The sequence below is a fragment of the Monodelphis domestica genome, chromosome 7 (genome assembly GCF_027887165.1).
Source record: "Monodelphis domestica isolate mMonDom1 chromosome 7, mMonDom1.pri, whole genome shotgun sequence".
Classification (NCBI taxonomy): domain Eukaryota; kingdom Metazoa; phylum Chordata; class Mammalia; order Didelphimorphia; family Didelphidae; genus Monodelphis; species Monodelphis domestica.
Genome location: NC_077233.1, coordinates 168,756,159 through 168,780,871, shown reverse-complemented (window position 1 = coordinate 168,780,871; position 24,713 = coordinate 168,756,159). Strand labels below are relative to the sequence as shown.

The window sequence follows — 24,713 nt, the reverse complement described above, 5'->3', positions numbered from 1 at the left end:
GAGCAGCAGTGGTAACAGAGTTTGAGACAGTGTGGGTAGCAGCTTTGCCATCACATTTGAACATGCGAGCTGCAGAGCTCACTGCAGTAAAGCAAGCTTGTATCATAGCCAAGGACAAGAGGGTGACAATTTACCCTGATTCTAAATATACTTTGGGGGTTTGTCACAAAGTTGGGAGCCTATGGTTACAAATAAGTGAACTGCTAGCTGCTTTACAACTTCCAAAGCTGATATCTATTATGCACTGTAGAGCACATACAAAATAAAGGAATTTTGTTGTATGGAGGAATGATAGAGCAGATACAACAGCAAATTTGTGGCAACTAACAGACCTGAACTATGCTTAAATCTACCCCTGATAACTCCATAAGATCTGGCTACAGCATACAATGACAAAGAAGTTCTGAAATGGAAACAAAATTACCAGGCAGAGAACAAAAATGATATTTGAGTGGCTTCATATGCAAAACCAATACTGCTAAGAGCTTTTTATACCCAGATCTTTCAAGGCATCCATAAACAGGTCATTTTGGTACATAGGGAATGGTAGACATCATAAAGAAGGTTTGGATTGCACATGGGATAATGTCAATAGTGTCTAGGATTTGCTCTTCTTGCCAGACTTGTCAGAAATTTAACCAAAGCATATTCAAACAAAAAGCTTTTGGAATTAGACCCTTTTGAGCTTTTTGTCCTTTCTGTCCTTTTGAGTATGTGCAAATCAATTATATCACCCAAAGGTTGGGAACTATAGGTACTGTCTGGTAATTGTGGATCAGTTAACGAGGTGGCTTGAAGCATTTCATAGTAATAAGAACATAGCTAATTTTGTTGTCAAGGTGTTATTGAAAGAGATAGTGTCAAGATTTGGAATTCCATCTAAGATTGATTCAGACCGTGATCATACTTTATGGATTCAGTTTTGCAACAGATCTATGAAAACTTAGCAATAATACCAAAATTCCATGTCCCATACCATCCCCAATGTTCTGGTCAAGCAGAACATATGAACCTAGAAATTAAAACTATGGTTGGGAAACTCTGTGCAGAGACTCATTTAAAATGGCCAGAGATTTTATCACTTGTGTTTTATTACATTAGAACCAGGCCAAGGAGTGATTTGCATGTTTCCCCATATGAGATGCTTTTTGGACATGCCCCACAACAAACACTTTTAGTCCTGTCTATACCTCCTTACTTGGTGGAGATTTATCTATTGCAGAATACCTTAGACAACTGCAGAACAGAATCAGGAAAATGCAAGAGCTGGGAATCTTAGTTCAGGCTAGACCAATAGACTTTAAATTGCATGACATACATCCAGGTGACATCATATACATTAAAAATTTTACTAGGACTAGTGTCACTGAACCAGCATGGCAAGGACCTTTTGATGTTCTATTCACGACACCTACGGCTATAAAGGTTTTGGGGAAAGATATGTGGCTGCACTGCTCGCATGTGATGAAAATTTCATCGGGAGAAGAGGTTGACAACAATTGAAGAAGGCTACAGGTGAAGTTGGTAAGAAGAGGAAGAGGACAAAAAACAACACAAAACAATGCAAAACAAAAAGAACAACACAACAATGACAATGGAAGATGGGCAAAGGACTGACTTCTGATAAGATTTAAGGACAATGTACTGCTTGCAAAAACACATTATAAGAACATTGTTACAATCAAAAACACAACCAAGAGGACAAATTTAGCAACAGTCTATAAAAGCAACAATCAACAAGAGAAACTGGCAACATACAATTTGCTAGCAGGCTGAAGCAGGCTAAAGAGGACAAAATGTAGATGAAAATTCTGAGGATAGAACACTGTGCATTTCGGGTTGGTATATTGGGATATATACAATAACTGGTAAGTATGAATAAGTCTAGGGTTTAGGAATCTCTTATAATTAGGATACATATCATATAATATAAAAATGTTATAAGTAGCTACATATGGTATAAAGACATATTAATATCAATAGATAACTTAATTAAGCCATAAATATTGTACTTCTACAGAGGCATTTTCTTCTTATAACAGGGGGGAAATATAAAATTCTTCAATAAGAATGACTTTTTTCTATAAATATGTATTCATATATATATGTGTATATATAAATATGTATATATTGAGTTTTTTATATTTGTGTATATAGGTTGTGCAATGTTTTATTTGCATGCTGTTGTGTTCTGAGTTTAGTTTGCACTGGTATTAAAATAGGGTTTTTTCCGTCAATAGAATAGGAAAAGTTTGCAGTTTCTATAGTTAGTAAGATAAGTTTGAGTTTTTTATCCTTAGGTAAGAATTGGTTTTGTATTAAAATAGTTAAAGTTCAAATTGTTGCTATTTCCATAGTATTGGTAAGGTAAGTTTTGGAGTTTTGCCTTTAGATAGGATTTTCCTTTCTGTACTAAACCAATATGAAAGTTCAAGGGCTGAGAGGGTGACGCAGCAAAGCACTGTGGAGTGCTTAGGGTGTGTTGGAGCACAAAAGACAACATGGCCATCCAATGCAACTGAGGAAGTCTCCAGGTGTAATGATTTTTCGTGCATCGACTTTTCCACTTAAATCTCCTTCATGCACAAGTGTCTTTGTGCACACTCATCTATAAACGCACAAAGATAATTGTCATTCTCGGTTACCGAGAGACTACTACTAATACAGGAAAAAATGTGTTATTTGTTCTTTCATTATTGCATTTTTTTGTGTTTTTGCATTTGGATTTTGTAAACTGTAATTTGATTTGCATTTTGCAAAAAGGTTTTCCTTACTTTTTCTTTTCTTTTTTATCTGTCCTAGATTATGTAAATTCAGTTTAGGTGTAGAATAGTTTAGGATAATTTTAGAATAGATTACTTGGTTGCATTGAATTCATTTGAGAAAACACGATGTGTTTTTCAAAGAATCCCAAGGGGGATTGTAGAAAGATATTCATTAATTATTTAAGAGCTCATTAGGAAATAGAGTTAAGTAGCATAATTTATTGATAGATACCTAACAGAGATTAATAAGCTGGGTTTCTTTAAATCTGAATGGAATCTCAGGAATGATTGATGGGAGAGAATTTTCTCAGGATGCTGACCTGGTTCAAGGGAGGCTATGCAAGAGAGGCTCTGCGAGTTTGGAAAATCCCATCCTGAAAAACTCATCTTATCAGGCCACAAAGGAATTGTTCAGTGCAGTACCTGTGCTTGCCCCAATAGGTGGCAGGAAAGTCTGACCTGTTAGAGTAGAGAAGGCAGTGGAATCTTTGTCCAGTTGGAAATCACATCTGAGCAGCAGCAAAGAGAAACCTGACTTATTCTTCTTATTTATAAGTTTATAATTTAAATTAGGATAGATAGATAAGGCTTTGGGGGTTTTAGATAAATAAGAAGAGAGGATAGCTTAGGCTCTGTCAAAGAAGAAAGTCCTCGTAGACTAGATTGGTTGGGTGGTTATAGTTAAAATTTATTAGCATAGAGACCTACATAATATAAGAAATACCTTTCTACTGTAAAAATAAATAGCGATAGCAAGCTACATAAAATATAGATGGGAAACTCGCCAATACAGGTTCAAAACTGTTCAGATACTTTTGATAGAGGTAATCAAAAGTATCTTCAGTGATGAAGTGAAGCTCAAATGTGAGCTTCCCTTCAGGGCCAGGTGCTAAAGAGACTCTTATTATAAAAATAAAATATTTATTGAAATATATAAGGATAATAAAGGATTTCTCATTCTAAGGGATTCTAAATCCACCCAAATAAACTCCCTGGTTTCACAAGGAACCGCTTCTTGGTTTCCCAGGCTACACTACTCCTCCCTGATATGACTAACCCAAATTTATACTATCTAAATAAAAACTATCACTATTATCCTTATAATTCTTAACTTTGCCTTCAAATTATAAAATAGCAAAGGCTAGCTGGTTGAGTCTCAACAAGAATCAAGTTAGGACTCTGAGCCTTAGCAGACTCAGAGTCCAAATCAAAGACCAGGTTTTTCTCAGAGTTAAAATCACTCTATAAAAACTGCAATCGATAGTCAATAGTGTTTCCGATCTTGGGAAAGGAAAACACTAAGCTCCTTCAGATCTTTCCCTCAGAAAGAGAGAAAGGCAAAGATGTTACCTCCTCCAGCCCTGAGAGAGAGTCTCAGAGTGTGTCTCTGCCAACTGCCAGAGAGAGTAATTGACACAGAAAAATGATTATACCTGTCAACATCTGAAATCAACATGCTTTCTCGGCTCTGCTTCAAACTGCAGTTCTTTCTCAAGCCAGCACTCTTACTTTTTATTCCTAAACTAATAAAATAATACTTCTTTTCTAATATCATCCTTACAATTTTCCCCCTTCAAGCATATGGAGAGATAAAAAATCTCTCCCATATGTTTGCTATTCTATGTAATTCTAGAGCTATACCTAACCTTATTATTATTATATTTCCTAAAAATAGTCTTAATCTCATGCTTATCTTATCCTATTCTTATTGCTATACTTTATCTATTATAACCTATATTAGGGATATAAATGAAAGAAAAGAAAATTTCAATGAAAACATATTTGCACAAATACAAGTGCAAAACATATAATTACAGAAATTCAAAATGGAAAATACAAAATGCAAACTTTTGAAACAAAATAGTTACAAACTAACTTATGTTATATAAAAACTAAAGTCTATCTAAAATAACTATGCAAAACTCATGCAGACTTCATTTTACAAATCCTATTTGAACAATTCAAACGAAACTTTTTACTATGCTAAGACCATATCCTATCATTAATAGAGAAAACCAAAACTAACAACATTAAAACTCAAAATCAACTTACTTTGTAATAATTTAACTATATATACATCTATATAAATATACAGATCTGTACAATTTCTACATCTATGTATATGTTATGTATAAACTTTTTACATGGTGTGGGAGGAAAATAAACTCCCCCCCCCCTTAAGATAGTCTAAGAAAAACTTAAACATTTTCTTTAGAAAGTTATATATGTTTTCTTGATTTTATCTCCAAGGAGGACACAAAGTCTTCCTGTGAGATAAGATCTTTTTATTTAATGTGTACAATTATTATTATTTTCCCAAGGTGATTTATCTGTATTTATTTATTTCTATGGATACTCATCACCTGGTTATGATGTTGCAGAGTTTGTGAGAAATATGTCCTATATGTGTATTTTTTTGCAGTGAATACTTACAAAATCTTTAAAGTCACCTCCTCTGCTACTATCTTCTGTCTTCGTGTTGTTACAATCTAGTGTTTGTTTGCAACTCTAGAGAAAGTGTGTAATGTTAGAATGGCATAAAAAAATCTTACAGTTCATGTCCATAATCAGTCTGTGTTGATTTTTTAAAATGTCTTTGTTATAGTTCAATTGTCCTTTCTGCTGTCATCTATGTTTCTTCTATGTTGTCTTCTCCTTTGTCTTGATCTCTGTCTCCATTTCATTTTTTCTTTATCTTCTGATGTCTTTTTGACTGCAGTTGTGTTGTCTGATGTAATCTCTTCTTCTGCTGTTGCTTTTTTTCACATGCAAGCAATGCAGCCACATTGCTTTCTCTAATACACGAATAGCTAATAGTGTTGTCAAAATAATATGGAAAGGTCCTACCCATAATGGTTGTGTTGTGCTAGTTCTATTAAAATTTTTTATGTAAACAGAATCCCCAGGTTTTATCAAATGGAGTGTATAGTCTAACAGGTCCCCTTGAGTTAAAATTCCCATTTATTGTAATTTTCTAACCCTATTTTGTAACTCTGTGATGTATTCAGCAAGTGCAAGATCCCCTCCAAGCATAGATACATAAGTTGTTTTAAAACTTTTTGCCTGCAATGGTGAATGTCCAAATAACATTTTATATGGTGAGATATGCACATCTCCTAGAGGTAAAATCTCTGGCCACTTCAAATGAGTTTCCATGCATAATTTCCCAAACAGTTTGGATTTCTCTGCTTAGTATCTCCACCTGCCCAGAACTTTGAGGGTGATATGGGACATGAAATTTTGGTGTGATACCCAAATTCTCATAAACTTGTTTTAGAACCGAATCTATAAAATGGCTTCCTTTGTCAGAATCTACTTTTAGTGGCATACCATGTCTTGGAATGATCTCTTTCAACAAGATTTTGGCTACAAAGCTTGATGTGTTTTTACTAGATGGAAAAACTTCTGGTCATCTAGTTAGTTGGTCCACTATTACTAGACAAAATTTAAATTGTCCTGATTTGAGCATGTTGATATAATCTATTTGCAAATGCTCAAATGGTGTGTGAGGTAGTGGACGACCATCAAAAGCCTTTTGCTTAAATATGCTTTGGTTAAATTATGTACACACAGAGCAGCAAGCTGAGCAGATCTTATTTGCCACAGAGCTAATTCCTGATGCTAACCAAGTTCTTTTAACAGTATCAATTAATGTTTGTTTTCCAAAATGACCCTTTTTGTGGATTGCTTAGCAGATATAAGAGTAAAATGCTTTTGGAAGAATTGGTTTTCCCACTGATGCTATCCAAATCCCATTTTCTTTTCTACTTCCAAAATTTTGCTCCAACTTCTGAACCTCTTTGTCATTGTATACTTTTTGTAAATCTGTGGTATCTATGACAGAGAGAGATTCATAATGCAAGCTGGAGCATTTTGTGCAGCATATTGTGCAGCCATATCTGTCCTATGATTTCCTTTGGCAACTAAGTCTTGTTCTAAAGAGTGCCCTTTGAAGTGAATCACTGCCAACCCCTTTGGTAGTTGGAGAGATAACAGTAATTCTCAAATTATTTCTGCATGAGCAATTCTTTTCCCACTAGATGTTAAAAATTCTCTCTGAAGCCAGAGAGAACACAGCATGGCAAATTCCAAATGCATGTTTGGAATCAGTGCAAATATTTGCACATTTGGCTCTTGCAAGCTCACATGCATGTTTTAAAGCAATTAATTCTGTTCCCTGAGCACTTAAGTTCCTAGGTAGTGAAGCAAACCATAGAGTCTCAAATTCACTTACTACCGCAGCACCTGTAAAGCTTATTCAATTCTGCAGACATGATGATCCATCTGTAAATAAGATCAGGTCAGGGTTGTTAAGAGGTGTGTCTGATAGATTTTCTCGAGGCCTTTCTATTAACTGCACTCCACTTTCACAATTGTGCAATGTGCAATAGTTCCATCTGTTTTGGTAAATCGGGTAATAATGTAGATGGATTTAAGGTGTTACATCTCTTTAATGTATATGTTCATTCCCCAAAAGCAATATGTCATATTTAACCAGGTGTTGATCAGAAAATGCCTGCATCTGAACTTTCAGAGAACTGCCTTGACTTCATGTGAACAATAAACTGTCAGTGGGCAGTCTAACACTAAATCTGCAGATTTGGTAACAAGCAATGCAGTTGCTGCCACTCCTCTTAAGCATGGAGTTATTCTTGCAGCTATGGGATCTAGTTGACCAGAATAATATGCAATAGGACATTGGTTTGGTCCTAAGCTCTGAGTCAAAACTCCTGAAGCTATTCCCTTTCCCTCGTGGACATAGAGAATGGTTTCGAATAATTAGGGATACCAAGAGCAAGAGCTGATAATTTTGTCTCATTTAACTTTGCAGTTGATTGTAAATGCTCTGGTTTTAGCTTCAGTGGATATTTCTCAGTGTCTTTTGTTAAAGCAGTCAGTGGTTTTGTAAGTTCACCATAATTAGGTATCCATTATCTGCAAAAACCTGTAGTTCCTAAGATAGCTCTGAGTTGCCTTTTGGTCTTGGGGGCACTCAGCTTTTGTATATGTAAGAGAGAAAATCTTTGGTAGGAATCATATTACATATTACATGTCTGCTACTCTCTTTTGGGAAATGTTTCTGGACCCCTCAGACAGCACAAACCCTAAATATTCTATGTGAGGAAGACACCACTGAAGTTTAGTTTTTGACATTTTTGTGTCCCCTCTTGTAGAGCTCACACAGAAGACATTTACTATCACATAGGCACACTTTTGCAGATGCCGATGATAGAAATAAAGCACATACAAAGTGAATAAGTTTACTGTCCTTAAACTGAATATTTTTCAAATCTTTAAGATTTGAGAAAACAATGAAGGCCTTTCACAGAATCCCTGTGGCAAACGGGGCCATAAATATTGATTTCCCTGGTACATGAATGTAAATATCATTTGTGAGTCTTCGCGTATAGGTATTGAGAAAAAAGGCAGAACATAAGTCAACCACAGTAAAATATTTTGCATGACTTGGGATAGATGAAATGATGGTATTGTTACAACTGGGTAAGATTTTACTACATGATCATTAACAGCTCTTAAATCTTGAATGAATCTATAAACTATTCATCCAGAACCTAGCTTGGATTTTTTAACTGGTAAAAATTGGAGTATTATATTCAGAGATGCATGGTATTATTATGCATTGCTGTAATAACAAATTTATTTTGGGGTAATCCCATCAATGGCCTCTTTACTAAGCGGATATTGTGAAATGCATGGCGGTGGCCTCCTTTAGTCAGCACTTTAACAGGGGTTGCTGATTTTAATAAACCTACATCTGTAGAATCTGTAGCCCATAAGCCTTTTTGAATATCATCTGGTATCTGATAGACATTATTCCCTTACCCCTCTGATTCTACTATATCTAGGAATAATACAGGGAAAAGGTTTAGGGATTCTTCTGGGAGTTTTAAAGAAGTATCTCTGGTTGGGGTACATACTACTGTTGCTCTCAATTTACAAAGAAGATCTCTTTCCACTAGATTCATTGGGGAATTTGACATTAAAAGAAAAGAGTGTTCTACACTTAGAAGTCCAAGTGAAACCATTCTTGGTTCTAGATTTTTGACTTTTTGAGGTCTTCCTGTCACACACACACAACTTCTATTGAACCCACTGCTTTGCACTCATCAGGGGATTTCTGCAACACAGATTTGGCAGCACCTGTGTCTAAAAGACAATCATAAACTTGTATTCCCAATTTTAGGGTTACATGGGGTTCTGTGCTATTTTCTGGAGAATGGGCAGGCATCACAGGAGCTAACACACTAGGATCAGGAAAACTCAACACTTGTTCCTGATCATCATTCTCTAATTCTTCATTGATTCCCTCTGTACTAATTTCCCATGTTTTAAAAATCTTTGTCATTTCCATTGGTTTTTATTCCACTGCCCATACTTCGGAGTCCATTTTTTCCATATACTATATGGAAATATACTATATATATATACTATATACTACCTGCACAGGCCTTGGCACACCTTCATAATGAAGTTGCACCTTTTTGCATTTTGAGTTTTGGGGGATTCCCACCAGCTACTTGGGAATATTTTGGCTGAGCGCCTGCTTTGATATATTCTTGCATGGTGTTCAGGTTTGCGGCTTGTTGTGAATTATGGTAGCATCCAGTATCAAAATAATTTGGGTAGTTTGGTCTTCCATACTGGAATGCATTATTAAATCCATTATTAAACCTGTTGTTAAACCCAAAATTTCTATATCCATTTTGCCTGAATCCATTAAAGTGATTAAATCTATTGCCTCGGTTTTCCCTAAAGCTTTTTTCCAAAGTATTGTCCCCTAAATCTGCACTGTCTCATAAGATGACCAGGTCTGTTACAAAGAAAACACCTTGGGGTTTGTCTATATTGTCAGGGGTTGTAATTATTTTTGGGTTGTTTATAAGTTCTTCGTGTAGCTATTGTTTTTCTCTGCAATTCACTGGATTTCAGTTTTTGTTTAAGCTCTCTGATTTCTTTGGTTAAGTTATCAATTATATCGTTTTTCTCTTCTGATTGCCTATCTTTCTCATTTTGGAAAACATAGTTAGCAATTCTCCTAATTTCATCAAGACCCATGTCAAACCAATTTGGACAGTTACTCCAAAAATAATATTGGACCACAGGGTATGCATTTTTCACAAACTGACTGCAAATGTGATTTACATTTTCATCCATTAAAGTATCCAACCCAATCCATTTTTCTGCACAGTCAATAATTCTATTCAGGAAAGTGGAAGGAGTCTCTCCCACTTCCTGCTTTAGGTGCTCAAATTTAGACCAGGTTCCTGGACGTCTGGAATTTTGCCTCATAGTTTCAATGATTGCCTCCCTGGCTGTAGTTAAGTCTCTATAACCCGCAAAAGAGTTAACTTCCCAACCAAGATCCTCAGTTGGTCAATTGGCAATTCGGGGGTTATTATGAGTGTCCTGTATAATCTGCTGTTTCTCCCTTTTTGTTAATAATTCATCCATAAGGATGTCAAAGTCCAAATAAGAAGCTTAACTAAGTGCTTGAACTGCTTTACAACTCCCATCAGTTCTTTTTCATATATTGGAGTATTTTTCTTAAAACTGTCTATATCAGCTTGTGTAAACTTTTTGTGGCACTAGAGATTCACTATACCATGCTCTAGGGACACTATAGGTACCTCCCTTAAAGGGAACATATAAGCTAGTTTGCTTTCTAATACTTCAGTTTTCATTTCTAATTTAGTTGGATTATCTGATTTAGTTGCTTCATGTTCTTTAGTTTTTGCCATTGTCCCTTTAGCCTTGAGTAATTTCTCATATTGAGTTTGCATTCCATCTAATTTAGTCTCTAGATAGTTCACTTTTAACATTAGATCACTCTTTGCAGTAGCTGGCTTGATGCTTGCTTTTAAATGTTTAAACATAACTGCCAAAGATTTGATCATCATGTAAAAGCACATGATAAACAATAATAGCACAGGGACATAAGAGATTAGTTGTAGGAGTGTAAATGAGAGTAATGGCATTAGAAAGTCATAGGCAAGTACATTTTATATATATTCTGGTAAAATAATGAAAATGAAGAGAAGTCATATCTAACAGAGAAGATCTCATGGTGATTTTATGCAGCTAATTCACCAGGTTTTCTGAGAGTACAGATTCTTCGTATCAAGTTGACCGAGAGATGGGTTTTGTATCCACCAAGAGTTCAGCTTGTAAAAATGGATTTGAATCCAGGACTTCAATCCCCAGGAGTCCTTGGTCCACTTCTCCAGAATGCTTTGTAATATCACTGAATTCTCACCTGGGCCGAGATCGAGAAGGGGTATTTAACCTGATTGGAAAGGCTTTTGCAAGCTTTCCTGTTTCCGCTTGCAAGCAGACACAGCTCTTTTCATAATGTAGGTGAGGTTGTCTAGGCCCCTGGGCCTAAACACGTGCTTTCTTATCTTGTATTTCCTTTCATCCTTAATCTTCAATAAACCTCTAAAAATATAATACTCCTTGCAGAGAGAAACTAATTTCTACCTGCCTCAGCTTTCCCAAAATTTTAATCTTTACAGTTTGGCATACCACTTTGGGAAAATGAAATATCTCAATCTTCTGATTCTTTTCTCTACTTTAGTTCAACCTTTAATAGCTACTGTCTAGAATTTTTTTAAGCCACGTTTCTCCAAGATGCATTTTTAGAAAACCATCTTGATCAGTTCCTGCCAGCAGCCATCCGCTTCAGACTTTCTTGAGTCCTTCCCTCCCACCAGCTCGGCCACTTCTCCCTGCATGTGTATGTCCTTCTCTGCAGCCCCCGCACCAGACCTGTTGGCAGATTGCAGCTCACCTGCCTACCCTGGCTACCTGCTCCGGCTCCCGGCCCTGCTTGCCTGCATTCCTGTCGTTCCTGGCCTACCCCGGTGCTCTCTCTAGCTCACCTCGTCCTTGTTCAACCCAGATCCTTGGAGCAGATTGCTCAGGTCTCATTTCTACCAGCTGTTAACAAACGGGGGTATTGGCTCCACGTGGGCAGATCAGAGTGTAGGAGGGGAGAGAGAAAAGGGAGAGGAGAAGAAACAGACCTTTTTCAAACAGGAACTTAAAAACAAGGCTATTTTACAAGGATATCTTTTAATTGTATTGATCCTTTTATTGACTTCACCTGCATTCCTTTTAGCTAACTTTGGGGAGGCAGCTGGGTGTCTCGGTGTACTGAGAGCCAGGCCCAGAGACTGGAGATTCTCAGTTAAGATCTGGCCTGAGACACTTCATGGCCGTGTGGCCCTGAGCAGATCGCTTGAACCTCGTTGCTTACCCATTATCAATTTGCCTTCTGACAATAGACATTTAAATGGATAATTAATAATTTTTAAAAAACACACCTAAGGAACTTTGAAGACTGGAGGTTATATATTTTAAGGCATTTTAGACTCCAATGGTTTATTTAAAAAAAAAAATCTCTGTATTTCTATTGCATTTTCCTGATTGTTTTGTTTAAGATATAACTTTGTGATTTTAAGTTCATATATTACTGGATTCGATATTATTCTGTTATACTGTTCATTTAATGTACTGAGTTTTAAAATTCTGTTGCTTTCCCCCTATAACCATATATTGAAAAAATGTCATTATAATTAAGCCCATAAATGAAAAAACAGCTTTTCTAATTTTTGCCTTTGTAAATTGTCACATAGAGGATAGATGGACTTCATCAGAACTGGTTACAATTGCTATAACAACCTTTGGAAAATTTAATGTGCTAAATATCTCAAAATGATTTTAAGGGTTTTTTAAATATGATTTTTGTAATTTTTTTTAACAATCTCTGGCTATTTTTGCCTGCCCCTAACACAAGGTATAAGGCCAATTCTAGCTGAAGTGAAATACAATTATAACCCCCAACCTTCCCGCATTTCTAAATATGTGAATGGAAGTTGGGGCAGTTAATCTCAGGGCATTTGTACCCCTAAAAAAGCCTCCAAAAAAGAAGCATCTCTCATTTATACCCTTCAGCTCACTATTTTACTTCCACCAGAATGATATATAGATTTCTTCATGATGTTCTAAGCCCAAAATGAGTTTTACTTTGTTTAAAAATATGTTTATTCGGGGGCAGCTGGGTGGCTCAGTGGATTGAGAGCCAGGCCTAGAGATGGGAGGTCCTAGGTTCAAATCTGGCCTCAGACACTTCCTAGCTGTGTGACCCTGGGCAAGTCACTTGACCCCCATTGCCTAGCCCTTACCACTCTTCTGCCTTGGAGCCAATACACAGTATTGACTCCAAGACGGAAGGTAAGGGTTTTATTTAAAAATAATAATAATAATATGTTTATTCACCAAGGTTGAAAGATTTGCTACGTTTGTAAAAACTCGTGACAAATATTCATCAATTCATAGGTTTTAAAAATGCCATACAGCAACTCCAATATGATAGTGTGAAATATGATAGTGTGTTTGTTTGCTATTGTAATTAATTGGGCTATTGAGAATTTTGGGGATATTGATACCACATATTTGTACTACTGTTCTTTAAAAATGAAAAATGTTACCTTGTTCAATTCATTTGCCTTATACTCACAGTGGAGAATGGCCAGACATGAAGAGGAAATGGATCTCATTTTTGGTGAGAAAGCCTTGTATTCTATATTTTCTTAGCTGACACAGTGTCAATGATTATAAGCTACATTTTTGAATTTTTAAAACTTTTATTATATTTTCTCGCATGTGAAATATACTTTTTCAATATTTTTTGCTCTCCTTTTTATATTTGAAGCACATGTCACCAGCATTGATTTTCTTTAACTTTTTGACTTTTCAGTAATATAAGTTTAAGATACATTTGCTAATGCATGCCCTAAAAAGCTAGAGACTATAAAAATGATGCCACTAATTTTTTTTTAAAAAATTATGGGACTTTGCTTAATGATTCTGTCTGATTCCAGGACAAGATATACACAAAAGAGCCATTGCACAGTGCCAAAGAAGCACAAAGCTAAACTGCATAGTGCCAATCGAGCACAAGGTCAAAGAGACCAACCAATCCTGGTGGGATTAAAGTAATTTTGAACCTAGACAAAGAGGACTTGAACGTGTTTGGGGTTTGAGGTTGCAGCTGTTTAACATGTGTTAAAGGCAGGTCTTCCTTGTTCCACATTCTACCAAGTATCTCAACCTTGGCTCCTATAATCTGGTCCCTTTTCTGCCTTTCATAGTGAGGTAACTTTCTGTAGTCCTGGCTACTAACTGGGTAAATGCATCACTGCTTCTATCATTTTGATTGGGCCCTCATTCAAGGACCTGTTACAGATTTATTTTTCTTTTTACTTGGAATTTTTACACATAAGTCTCTGATAGTCTATATGTTCATCCAGATTTTATTTTATATATATATATATATATATATATATATATATATAATATAAAATTATAAAAAATTTTTATTTATAAAAGAAATTCAAAAATTTCTTTTATTTGGATTTTTCTGATATCTTTTTAATTTCTCTTGCCAATTGATTTCGTATACCTCATACCTCAGCCATGCATCCCTAAGTGATCCTGTATTTTTCAATCACCCTTTTAACGGGGGAATATAAAAAAATATTGTTATTTAAATTACAAAGTTTAAATTCCTTTTGAGAAGAATTTTAGGTAAAGAAAGATGATACCTCTATGAATCCAGAAACTGAACTGTTGGAGAAGACACCATGAAGGAGCCCCCAGATCACAAGCTGCACAAAAATGAACTTTGGGTGTAGTTGATTGAACATTTATTTGTATATATACTTTCATGCCAGAAAGGGAACTTCCCCCTAACTGGCTTTTTGTCAGTGCGTCCGGCAGTTATTGGTTTTGTTCTTCTCCTCATCCTCAAATTATTGTAATCTTTAAGTTGATTATGCTTTCATGATCCTTTTTGGGGAAACCTTTCCCAATAAGAATCAAACGGGGGAATGTAAAAATGGACTTGAATCCAGGACTTCAATCCCCAGAAGTCCTTGCTCCACTTCCCCAGAATGCTTTGTAATATCACTGAATTCTCACCTGGGCCGAGATCGAGAAGGGGTATTTAACCTGATTGGAAAGGCTTTTACGGGCTTTCCTGTTTCCGCTTCCAAGCAGACGCAGCTCTTTTCATAATGTAGGTGAGATTGTCTAGGCCCCTAGGCCTAGACACATGCTTTCTTATCCTGTATTTCCTTTAATCCTTAATCTTCAATAAACCTCATAAAAATATAATACTCCTTGCAGAGAGAAACTAATTTCTACCTGCCTCAGCTTCCCCAAAATTTTAATCTTTACAAGCTCACGTTACCACAGCTCACAGTAAAACTGTCAGCTCTAGCTGCTTCCACAGACCCCCTGCTGAGATAATGGTTCCAACTGCCTAAGTTGACAATTGCACACTTTCGTTCTTTGTCCTATGTAGCTCACCAAACCGTAAAAATAAATAAATGACCCGAGTTAAAAAAAATTATTTAAATATATAAGGATAAAAAAGGATTTCTAATTCTAAGGGATTCTAAATCCACCCAAATAAGCTCCCTGGTTTCGCAAGGAACCACTTCTCCTGTGTTTCACAGGCTACACTACTCCTTCCTGATCTGACTAACCCAAATTTATACTATCTAAATAAAAACTATCACTATTATCCTTATAATTCTTAACTTCGCCTTCAAATTATAAAATAGCAAAGGATAGCTGGTTAAGTTTCAACAAGAATCAAGTTAGGACTCTGAGCCTTAGCAGACTCAGAGTCCAAACCAAAGACCAGGTTTTTCTTTGGTCTTCTCAGAGTTAATACAATCTATAAAAACTGCAATAGATAAACCACAATGGATAGTCAATAGTGTTTCCCAAGTTGGGAAAGGAAAACACTGAGTTCCTTCAGATCTTTCTCTCAGAGAGAGAGGCAAAGATGTTACCTCCTGCAGCCCTGAGAGAGCGTCTCAGAGTGTGTCTCTGCCAACTGCCAGAGAGAGTAATTGACACAGAAAAATGGTTATACCTGTCAACATCTGAAATCAACATGCTCTCTCAGCTCTGTTTCAAACTGCAGTTCTTCCTCAAGCCAGCACCCTACTTTTTATCCCTAAACTAATAAAACATATCATCCTTACACTACCTGTTTTCCTTTCCCCAAAAGTTTTTATACCTACAATAAATATATTTTTATATAACTGGCCTGAGCCAGAATTCTTTCAGACTGTTTAGAGAAGCCATCTTTCTCAACAGTCAAAACAAACAACAAAACAACTCAAGACACAGGTATTGGAAATACCTATACCAATAGTCTATAAGGGTCAATAACCCTTATAATAGTATCAAATATTTAAAGCTGGAAAGGACTTTAGGGGTCATCTATTCCAACACTCTCCTCTAGTTTTATTTTTTTAAATGTATTAAGAATCCTTGGTTTTTACAGAAGCCATTTTTTTCATCTTCATCTTCCTCCCCTTATGACAAAGAAAAAATAATTAAACACAAACATCCAACAGAGAAACCTAATTCAACAACTATATGCAGTGCCCACAGGCTAGCAGTGCTCCATGTCTCTTTCATAAAAGGAGCATGTTTTATTTTCTGTGTCCTATGGCCCTCACTGGTTTTTGCAACACTCAAGAGTTGGCTTTTTTAGCAAGCTTTTTCCACTCGCAATGTGGTAGTTGCTACACATGCTACTTCCCTTTTTCTACTTAACTTCCTCTGTGTCAGTTCTCACAAATCTTCCAACATTTCTCTGAATTCCTCCTGTTCACTCACTTGCTACATAATGACATTCCATTATAATCTTACAGCAATTTTCATTTTTTAAAAATCTTTTTTTACCAAGTATGTGTAATAATAAATCTCCACATTAAGTTTTCTGAAGTTATAAGATCCAAATTGTTTTCCTCTCTCCTTCCCTCCCAGAGCTAGCAAACAATCAATCTGGGCTATACATTTATTATACAAAACATATTTCCATATTGTTCCTTTTTGTAAGTGGATAATCTTATAAAACCTAAACCCTATAACATATACCCAAATAAATAAGTAAAAAATCACATGCTTTTATCTGCATTCCGACTCCAACAGTTCTTTCTCTAGAGGTAGATAACATTTTTTGTCTTAAGTCCCTCACAATTTTCCTGGATCATTGTATTGCTGAGATAAGTCATTCAAAGTTGATCATTCCACAATGTTGCTGATACTTTGTACAATGTTTTTCTGGTCTTGTTTTTTTCACTCTACATCAGTTCATGTAGGCCTTTCCAGCTCTTTCTGAATTCATCTTGTTCATCATTCCTTACAGCAAAATTGTATTCCATCACCATCATATTCCAAAATTTGTTCAGCCATTCATCAATTGGACACCCCTTTAATTTCCAAGTCTTTGCCACCACAAAAAGAGCTGCTATAAATATTTTTGTACAAGTAGGTCCTTTTCACTTTTTTATTTTCTCTTTCTGGGATACAGACCTAGTAGTGGTGTTATTGGATCAAAGGGTATATACATTGTTTTATAGTCCTTTGGGCTATAAAGATTAAAATTCAGGGGAAACTGAGGCAGGTAGAAATTAGTTTTTCTCTGCAAGGAATATTATATTTTTATGAGGTTTATTAAAGATTAAGGATTAAAGAAAATACAGGATAAGAAAACACGTGCCTAGGCCAGAGAGGTCTAGACAAGATAATCTCACATCATGGAAGAGACGCCTCTGCTCCAAAAGAGAAGTCCAAAAAGAGACCACAAAAGCCTTTGCAATCAGGTTAAATCCCTTCTTGATCTCGGCCCACCTGAGAATTCAGTGAGATTACAAAGCATTTTGGGGAAGTGGAGCAAGGGCTTGTGGGGATTGAAGTCCTGGATCCATGTCTATTTTTTACAGGGCATAATTCCAAATTGCCCTCCAGAATGATTGGATCAGTTCACAACTCCACTAGCAATGCATTACTGTCCCAATTTTGTGACATCCCCTTCAATACAGCAATATTTTTAATCATACCTCAAGTACTTCTAGTTCTTTGCTACCATAAGAGTGACACCATGGATACCATGGCTGTATTGATCCTTTGTTTCTGTCTCTGACTTCTCTGTCAACCCCCTCACTTTAAAGAGGAGGAAACACAAAGATTAAGTGACTTGCTTGATTAGTGAGAAGCAGAGCTGAGATCAATCAATTGACTAGCATCTTTTTTTAATTTTTAATTTTTTAAAGACTCATTCCTTCTGTCAGTATCAATTCTAAAGCAGAAGAGAGGTAAGGACCAGGCAATTGGGGTTAAGTGACTTGCCCAGGGGTCATATTTGAACTCAGGTCCCCCTGGTGCTCTAACCACTGTACTAACTAGCTTCCCCTTGACAAGCATTTATTAAGAAGCCACCATCTGCTAGGACCTGTACTAGGTGCTGGGAACACAAAGTAAGACTGCCAATAAGAACTGAATTCCATGTGAACTGAAATGACCTCCAGGAATTGATGCAGAACTAAAGGAGCAAAACCAGGAGAACACCTGCACACAGAGACTGACACACTGTGGCACAATCAAATGTAATGGACCTCTCTAGTAACAGCAATGCAATGACCCAGGACAATTCTGAGGGACTTGTGAGAAAGAATGCTCTCCACATCCAGAGAAAGAACTGTGGAGGTAGAAGTACTAAAGAAAAAGATTTGCTTCATAACATGGTTCGATGGGGACATGACTGGGGATGCAGACTCTAAATGATCACTCTAGTGCAAATATTAATAATATGGAAATAGGTCTTGATCAATGATACACGTAAAATTCAGTGGAACTGCTCATTGGCTATGGGAGTGGGGAGGGAGGAAGTGAGGGAAAGAGCCTGAATCATGTAACCATGGAAAAATATCCTTAAATAAATGAATGATTTTTTTTTAAAGGCTGCGATTAAGATAGGGCTGGCTATTCCACCCAGGGTGGTAGTAGGGGAAGGAGAGGAGATGCAACATATTCCCAGATAAGTAAATATATTCAGCCCAAGTCCTCAGTGATGAGTATGCACTCACAACTGGAAGAATCAGGCAAGATATGGTGAAGAGGTCAGTGCTTCAGCGGAGTCTTGAAAGGGGCCAAGGGTACCAAGAAGTAGAAAGGGAAGGAAGAGACACTCCGCATTTTTCTCCACTGGGCCTAGACTCTTAAGCCAAGCCTCATACCTGGGCTACTTTAATAACATCCTGTTCCTCCTTTTCATTTTTCTATTCATCTAAAGGGCAGCAAGTGGTCGTGGAAGGAACATAGAATTTGGTATCACAGGCCCTGGGTTCAAATCCACATTCTAATACTTACTACCAAGACAACATTGGACAAGTAATTTCACTTCCCTTGGCACCTTATCTGCAAAATGAGGAAGTTGGCCTACAAGACTCTAAGGTCTCTTTGAGCTCTAAATCTATGACTATGGGATGGACTTATACTTTCAAATATTACCTTTCTCTATGAAGTTCTCAGTGATCTCTCTTTCCTGAGGGGGTTACACTGGCCCTAGCTAGGTATTTCAATGGGAAAATTGCCAAATTGGAGTCACAGGATCTGGGTTCTGGTCCCTGCTTTGCTACTTCCTATCCAAGTGGTAATGGATAAATTATTTCATTCATCTCGTTAAGTAGGGGCGTGATTATATGCCAAACATCTCTGGAAAGAAGGGACTGCAGGAGGAGAGGTAGGTAGTACAGTGGCTAGAGAGCCAAGCCTAGAAATGGAAGGCCCTGGGTTCAAATCTGGCCTCAGATAATTCCTAGCTATGTGATTCTGGGCTAAATCACTTAACCCCCATTGCCTAACCCTTGCTGCTTTTCTGCCTTGGAACCAATACTTAGTTAGTCAAGGTTTAAAAAAAAAAAGAAGAAGAAGGGCCTCAGAGGGCCCTCTTAAGGACAAAATGAGATAATACATGCAAGATGCTTTGTACATTGCAAAGCGCTATCTATAAGCCAGATATAATGGGAATTGGTATTGTTAACGGGCAGACCAACTAATGTTGAATCATTAAGCCCAACTGTTCATGGAGCTAACTTTCCAATGCCCAGTTCTAAATCTGGTGTGATTTGGTCAGGTTCAGGTTTATGTAAAAAGAAAAAAAATGTTTAATTCTTTACTGATGCCTGTCATCTTTATATCATATTTACTTCAACCCCTCCTTGAGATCCAACCCTGCTTCTGACAAAGAAAAACAATTCAGCAAAGACATCCGCTATATTCGTACATCTGACAAGGGATACAATATTCTGTCCTAGTAGCCCTGTCTCTCTACTATGAAGAAGGACAGTATGTTCCATTAATCTATTCTCCAAGTCCTTCACTGGTTTTAAAATTCTGTATTCTTTGCTTAATGTTAAATAACACATATTCACATGTGAATAGGAAGTTCTCAAATAGTATCCCTTGACATTCCCCCATTACAATCAGTGCTTCCAACTAGAGGTTCTAAGTAAATGACAGTGAGCCTAATTACCCTCAAGCCCATCACACTTTATCTCTATATTCTGCTCTTCACATAAATTAGCTCAGAAGCTCCCTGGATAGAAGCCACTAAGCCTGAGTTTTACATAGTTTTATAAGAAGTTCAAGTGGCAAAGTCAAGAGAACATTATCAATATTTTTACAGAATCCTAGAATGTTATTGCTGGAAAAGCCCTTGGAGATGATCTAGCCAAATCCCCTCATTAATCAGATGAGGAAACCGAGGCCCCAAAATGAAGCATTTTGTCTCAGTTCACTGTTAGTAAATGCCAAATCTAGGCCAAGAACAAAGCTCTCCTTATCCTAACCTAGCCCCAGCCCAAGTCCAGTGGTTTTTTCTCACTATGCCATGCTAATCAACAACCATGCAAAGCAGTCTGCTGAGTGCTAGGCAAAACACGTGAAAGAGACATAGTCCCTGTCCCAGAGGAGATAATAGCTGGTTTCTATTTTCATCTCTGCCACCGGCGGGCAGTGAAACTCTGAAAAATTCATTTGGCATCTTCTTACTTCAATTTGCCCATCTGAAAAACATGGAAGGCAATTCTACTCTCACCCCCATCTTTACTCTCTGCCTCCTCTCAAAGGCTTTGGGAAAGTCCATCATGGGACCCTCATGCCTCAAGTTCCCCAAAGAACCAGTTAATTCTTATTAACCTGCCCCATACTGCACCTTTAGGAGGAGTCCAGTGATGCGTTCCATATGATGTCTGTAGCATGAGAAACTGAATACTATCGTTGCTCACTTTGGGAATGGTACGTCTTCGGAAAATGATCAAGCCACATGCTCTTAGAGCCATGATCCACCTGGAAATTTAATGGAAGAGAAGAAGTAGATGAGGAAAGCATAGAGAGAGGAACAAAACTTTGGTGGGGGTGGGGGTAGGGAGTTACTTATATTCACTGCCATCACTTGGTTATTAACTAATATGTATAACTGTATGTGTAAAGTCTATTTCAAATTGCTTGCCTTCTTAAGGAGAGGGGAGGTAAAGGAGAGATAAAAATTTGGAACTCAAAATTTAAAGAAATGAATGTTGAAAATTGATATTATATGTAATTGGAAAAAATAAACATTTTCACTTAAAAATACCTAATAAGCAGTATAGGATTCAATTTAATAAATATTTACTTAATGCTACTATATATATGTCAGACATTGAGTTCACCATTAGATAACAGCATATATATACTAATAAGCAAATACACTGTATAAATGAAGGTAATAATTTAGGGAAAAGGGCAAATAAATGGGGACATAGGCTAATGAGGACAAGGAATTTGTTTTCAAGTTCCACCAGGAAATACACCTGGAAATATACACCAGGAAAAGTTCTGTTCCTCACTGTGCCCCAGGCTTAACTCTTAACTGTTCCTCACCTCATTTTTTTCTCATCATAACATATAGTAACTGATATCCATTTATTAAGCGACTTGAGAATCTTAGCTGAATAGCTCTCTGAGGGGTCAGGGTAGGGGCTGTGATTTGGTAAGACATTTAATACAGTATTGTACTCATATCTAGTTATAGCTTCTCCACGACAACAACCTCAGATCCTGATGAAAAGAGACATACAGTATTATTCCTCTTTGTTTACAGGGACGACTACATAGAAAAGAGAAATGAGCACTAGATTTGGCAGTCAGGAGCCTGTGTACTAGGTGGTGTTGTGGAAAGAGGTAGCTAGGAAACCTGAATCTCAAACCGTGGCTCTTTCATTCACTAGCTGAAGGACTGTGAGCCTCAGTTCTCTTCATTTCTAAAATGGAGATAATACTCAGTGTGTATCTCATGTGTTGTTGTAAGGAAAGAATAAAGCTCCACTGAAAATAGTTTTTATTAGTCCTGGGACAATCCCTTTCTACTCTAAGCTTCATCTATAAAATGGGGATGTAAGACATGGAGTCCCTTCTGATACAAACATTATCTTATCTCTGCTTTCCTATAGGAATGGACCTTTCTTCCTGGGGATTCTGGCTTCAATAAGTTACTCATTTCTTAGATTTCAGGGCTGAAAAGCTCAGATTGAGACAAGCTAAATATTTAAAATGTGGGTGATGAATGCATTTGGGTCAGTAAGAGGACAGTGAAAGCAAACCTCTAATTAGAAGGGATTTAGATGGCTACTGATGTTAGTAAATAGGTTTCTGATTTCTCTGTCTCAGGAAGGGGATGGAAGCTCCTTTATAAAAGTCCAAATAAGAGAGAATAGAAGATATAAGCTATGGCTGAAGAAACTACTAAAGAAAAATTTCCTCCCATTAGCCTATACTTTTTCCTCTTTAGCCACCCTGGTGATCTGCATTGCCTAGGTCATTGTGAACTCAAAATTTCCCTATGTCTCCACATGGTAGTCAATAGACATTCCACCCTGCAGCTTCTAACTCTGAAAATCTTCCTCCTACTAGCTTAAAAGGTCATACTTTTTTTTAGATACTAGGTCCCAGAATCATAAGGAAAGAGTCTGGACTTCCAGGTGAACATGGCTGCAATCTGGACGCGAATCACTTCCTCTCCCCGGCACTGAACGAAATAAATTACCGCAAAAGAGGATAAAAATCATCTTTGGAAGAACGGAGGGACTTTCCAGTATCTCACAGAAACGAATGTACGTGGGGTTTGAACATTGCCACGCTATAAGAAGGAGGAAAAGCTTGCACAAAAACGTGAACTGAGCTGCCCTTCCCTCTCCTCCTCCATGGAACCAGAGTAGGGGATCAGAGCACTCACCGGGACAGCGAGTGAGTGAGGAATGTTTCTGTCTGGGGGGGCACACCAGGGTCCTTGGGATCTAAAGATTGCTAGGGAACGGCCTCTCAGGGCGGTTTCCCGGGAGAACCCTGCCCACTGCAGAGTGCACAGACCGCAGGGCCCCTGCAAACTGGAACAGTGTGGAGTCTCAAGAATCTGTAAAAACTGCCTAAGGCTGAAGCATCGCCCCTCACAGTAGTGAGGGGTGGGGCATGCCAGGCTCCCTGGAAACTGACAGGAAGTACCAGAGATCCACCCCTCAGAGCGGTTTTATAGGAGATTCCTGCGCCCCAGTAAGAAGAGACCACAGAGCACGGGGACGGGTGCACTAATAAACCACAGAGGCTGGGAAGAACTAGTCTGAGGCAACCTAAATCCACAGAAAACCCGCCCATATCACCCAGACCTCGGACCAAAAAGGAAAGGGGAAATAAACCACTGAAGGGATGGCTCACACAGCCCAAAATCAAGCCTCCAAGAAGAAAGGGGAAAAAAGTGACTATTGAAAACTTTTATGGTGGGAATATCCAAGGAAAAGAAGAGAAAAAGGATGAAATTCCAACAAAATCAAAACATGCCCCCCCCCAAAATGGAAATTATCCACAAGCTCTGGAAGAACTCAAAATGGAACTTATCCAAAAGATGGAAACCTTCTGGCAAGAAAAATGGGGAAAAACTCAGAAAGAGGTCAGCAGCCTGACAGACAAGACCTCACAATTGGGGAAAGAGCTGGAAGCCTCTAACAGAAGGGCAGACCAAGATGAAAAGCAAAACCAGTCCCTAAAGACCAGAATTAAGCAACTGGAAGACAGTGATCTTGAAAAACAGCAAGAATTAATAAAGCAAAGCCAAAAAATCAATGAATTATAAGAAAACATAAAATATCTCACTGACAAGGTGACAGACCAGGAAAACAGAGGAAGGAGAGACAACTTGAGAATCATTGGTCTGCCCGAAAAACCAGAGATAAAAACCTCGATGCCATACAATAGGAAATTATAGAAGAGAATTGCCCCAATGTCCTCAAGCAAGGGGGCAAAATAGAAAGGGTTCATAGAACACCCTCTTTGCTAAATCTCCAAAAGACAACCCCCAGGAATGTAATCGCCAAATTCAAGAGCTTCCAAGCTAAGGAGAAAATCTTACAAGAAGCTAGGAAGAGGAGCTTCAGATATAGAGGAGCCCCCATAAGGATCACATATGACTTAGCAGCAAACACTCTAAGAGACTGCAAAGCATGGAACACGATATTTAGAAAGGCAAGAGAGCTGGGTCTCCAACCAAGAATCAACTACCCATCAAAACTGACTATATACTTCCAGGGGAAAGTATGGGCATTCAACAAAATAGAAGATTTCCAAGTATTTGCTAAGAAAAGACCAGAATTTAGGGGAAATTTTGATATCCAATCTCAGAGAGTAAGAGAAATGTGAAAAGGTAAATATGAAAGGGAAAAGGAGAAAAATCTTATCTTTTTCTTTAAGTCAAACTCTCTTCTATAAGGACTACATTTATATCAAATTATATATATTAATATGTGGGGAAAATGTAATGTGTAACTCTCAAAAATTATATGCATCATAAGAGTAGTTAGAAGAATCATGCATAGGGAAAGATTGGGGCATCAAGACGATTTGGTGAAAGGGGGGGAGAAAGAAAAAGGGGGGGAATCATTGATGATACTAAGATTTACTTCAAGAAATAGAGGGGGGAAAAACTAAATAGAATAATCTTTCCCACACAAAGATACACCTGGGAAGGGGAGG

General features: G+C 37.4%; 1 protein-coding gene across 2 annotated transcripts in view; it reads right to left on the bottom strand.

Moving 5' to 3' along the window:
• Window positions 1-24,713, bottom strand: part of NUDT2 (nudix hydrolase 2) — a 57,278-nt gene that overhangs the window by 6,401 nt on the left and 26,164 nt on the right. For both annotated transcript variants that reach the window (XM_016424062.2, XM_007498875.3), the window contains one exon: window positions 20,869-21,002. In XM_016424062.2, the coding sequence (XP_016279548.1) occupies window positions 20,869-21,002 (134 nt within the window). The remainder of the gene's footprint in view (window positions 1-20,868; window positions 21,003-24,713) is intronic.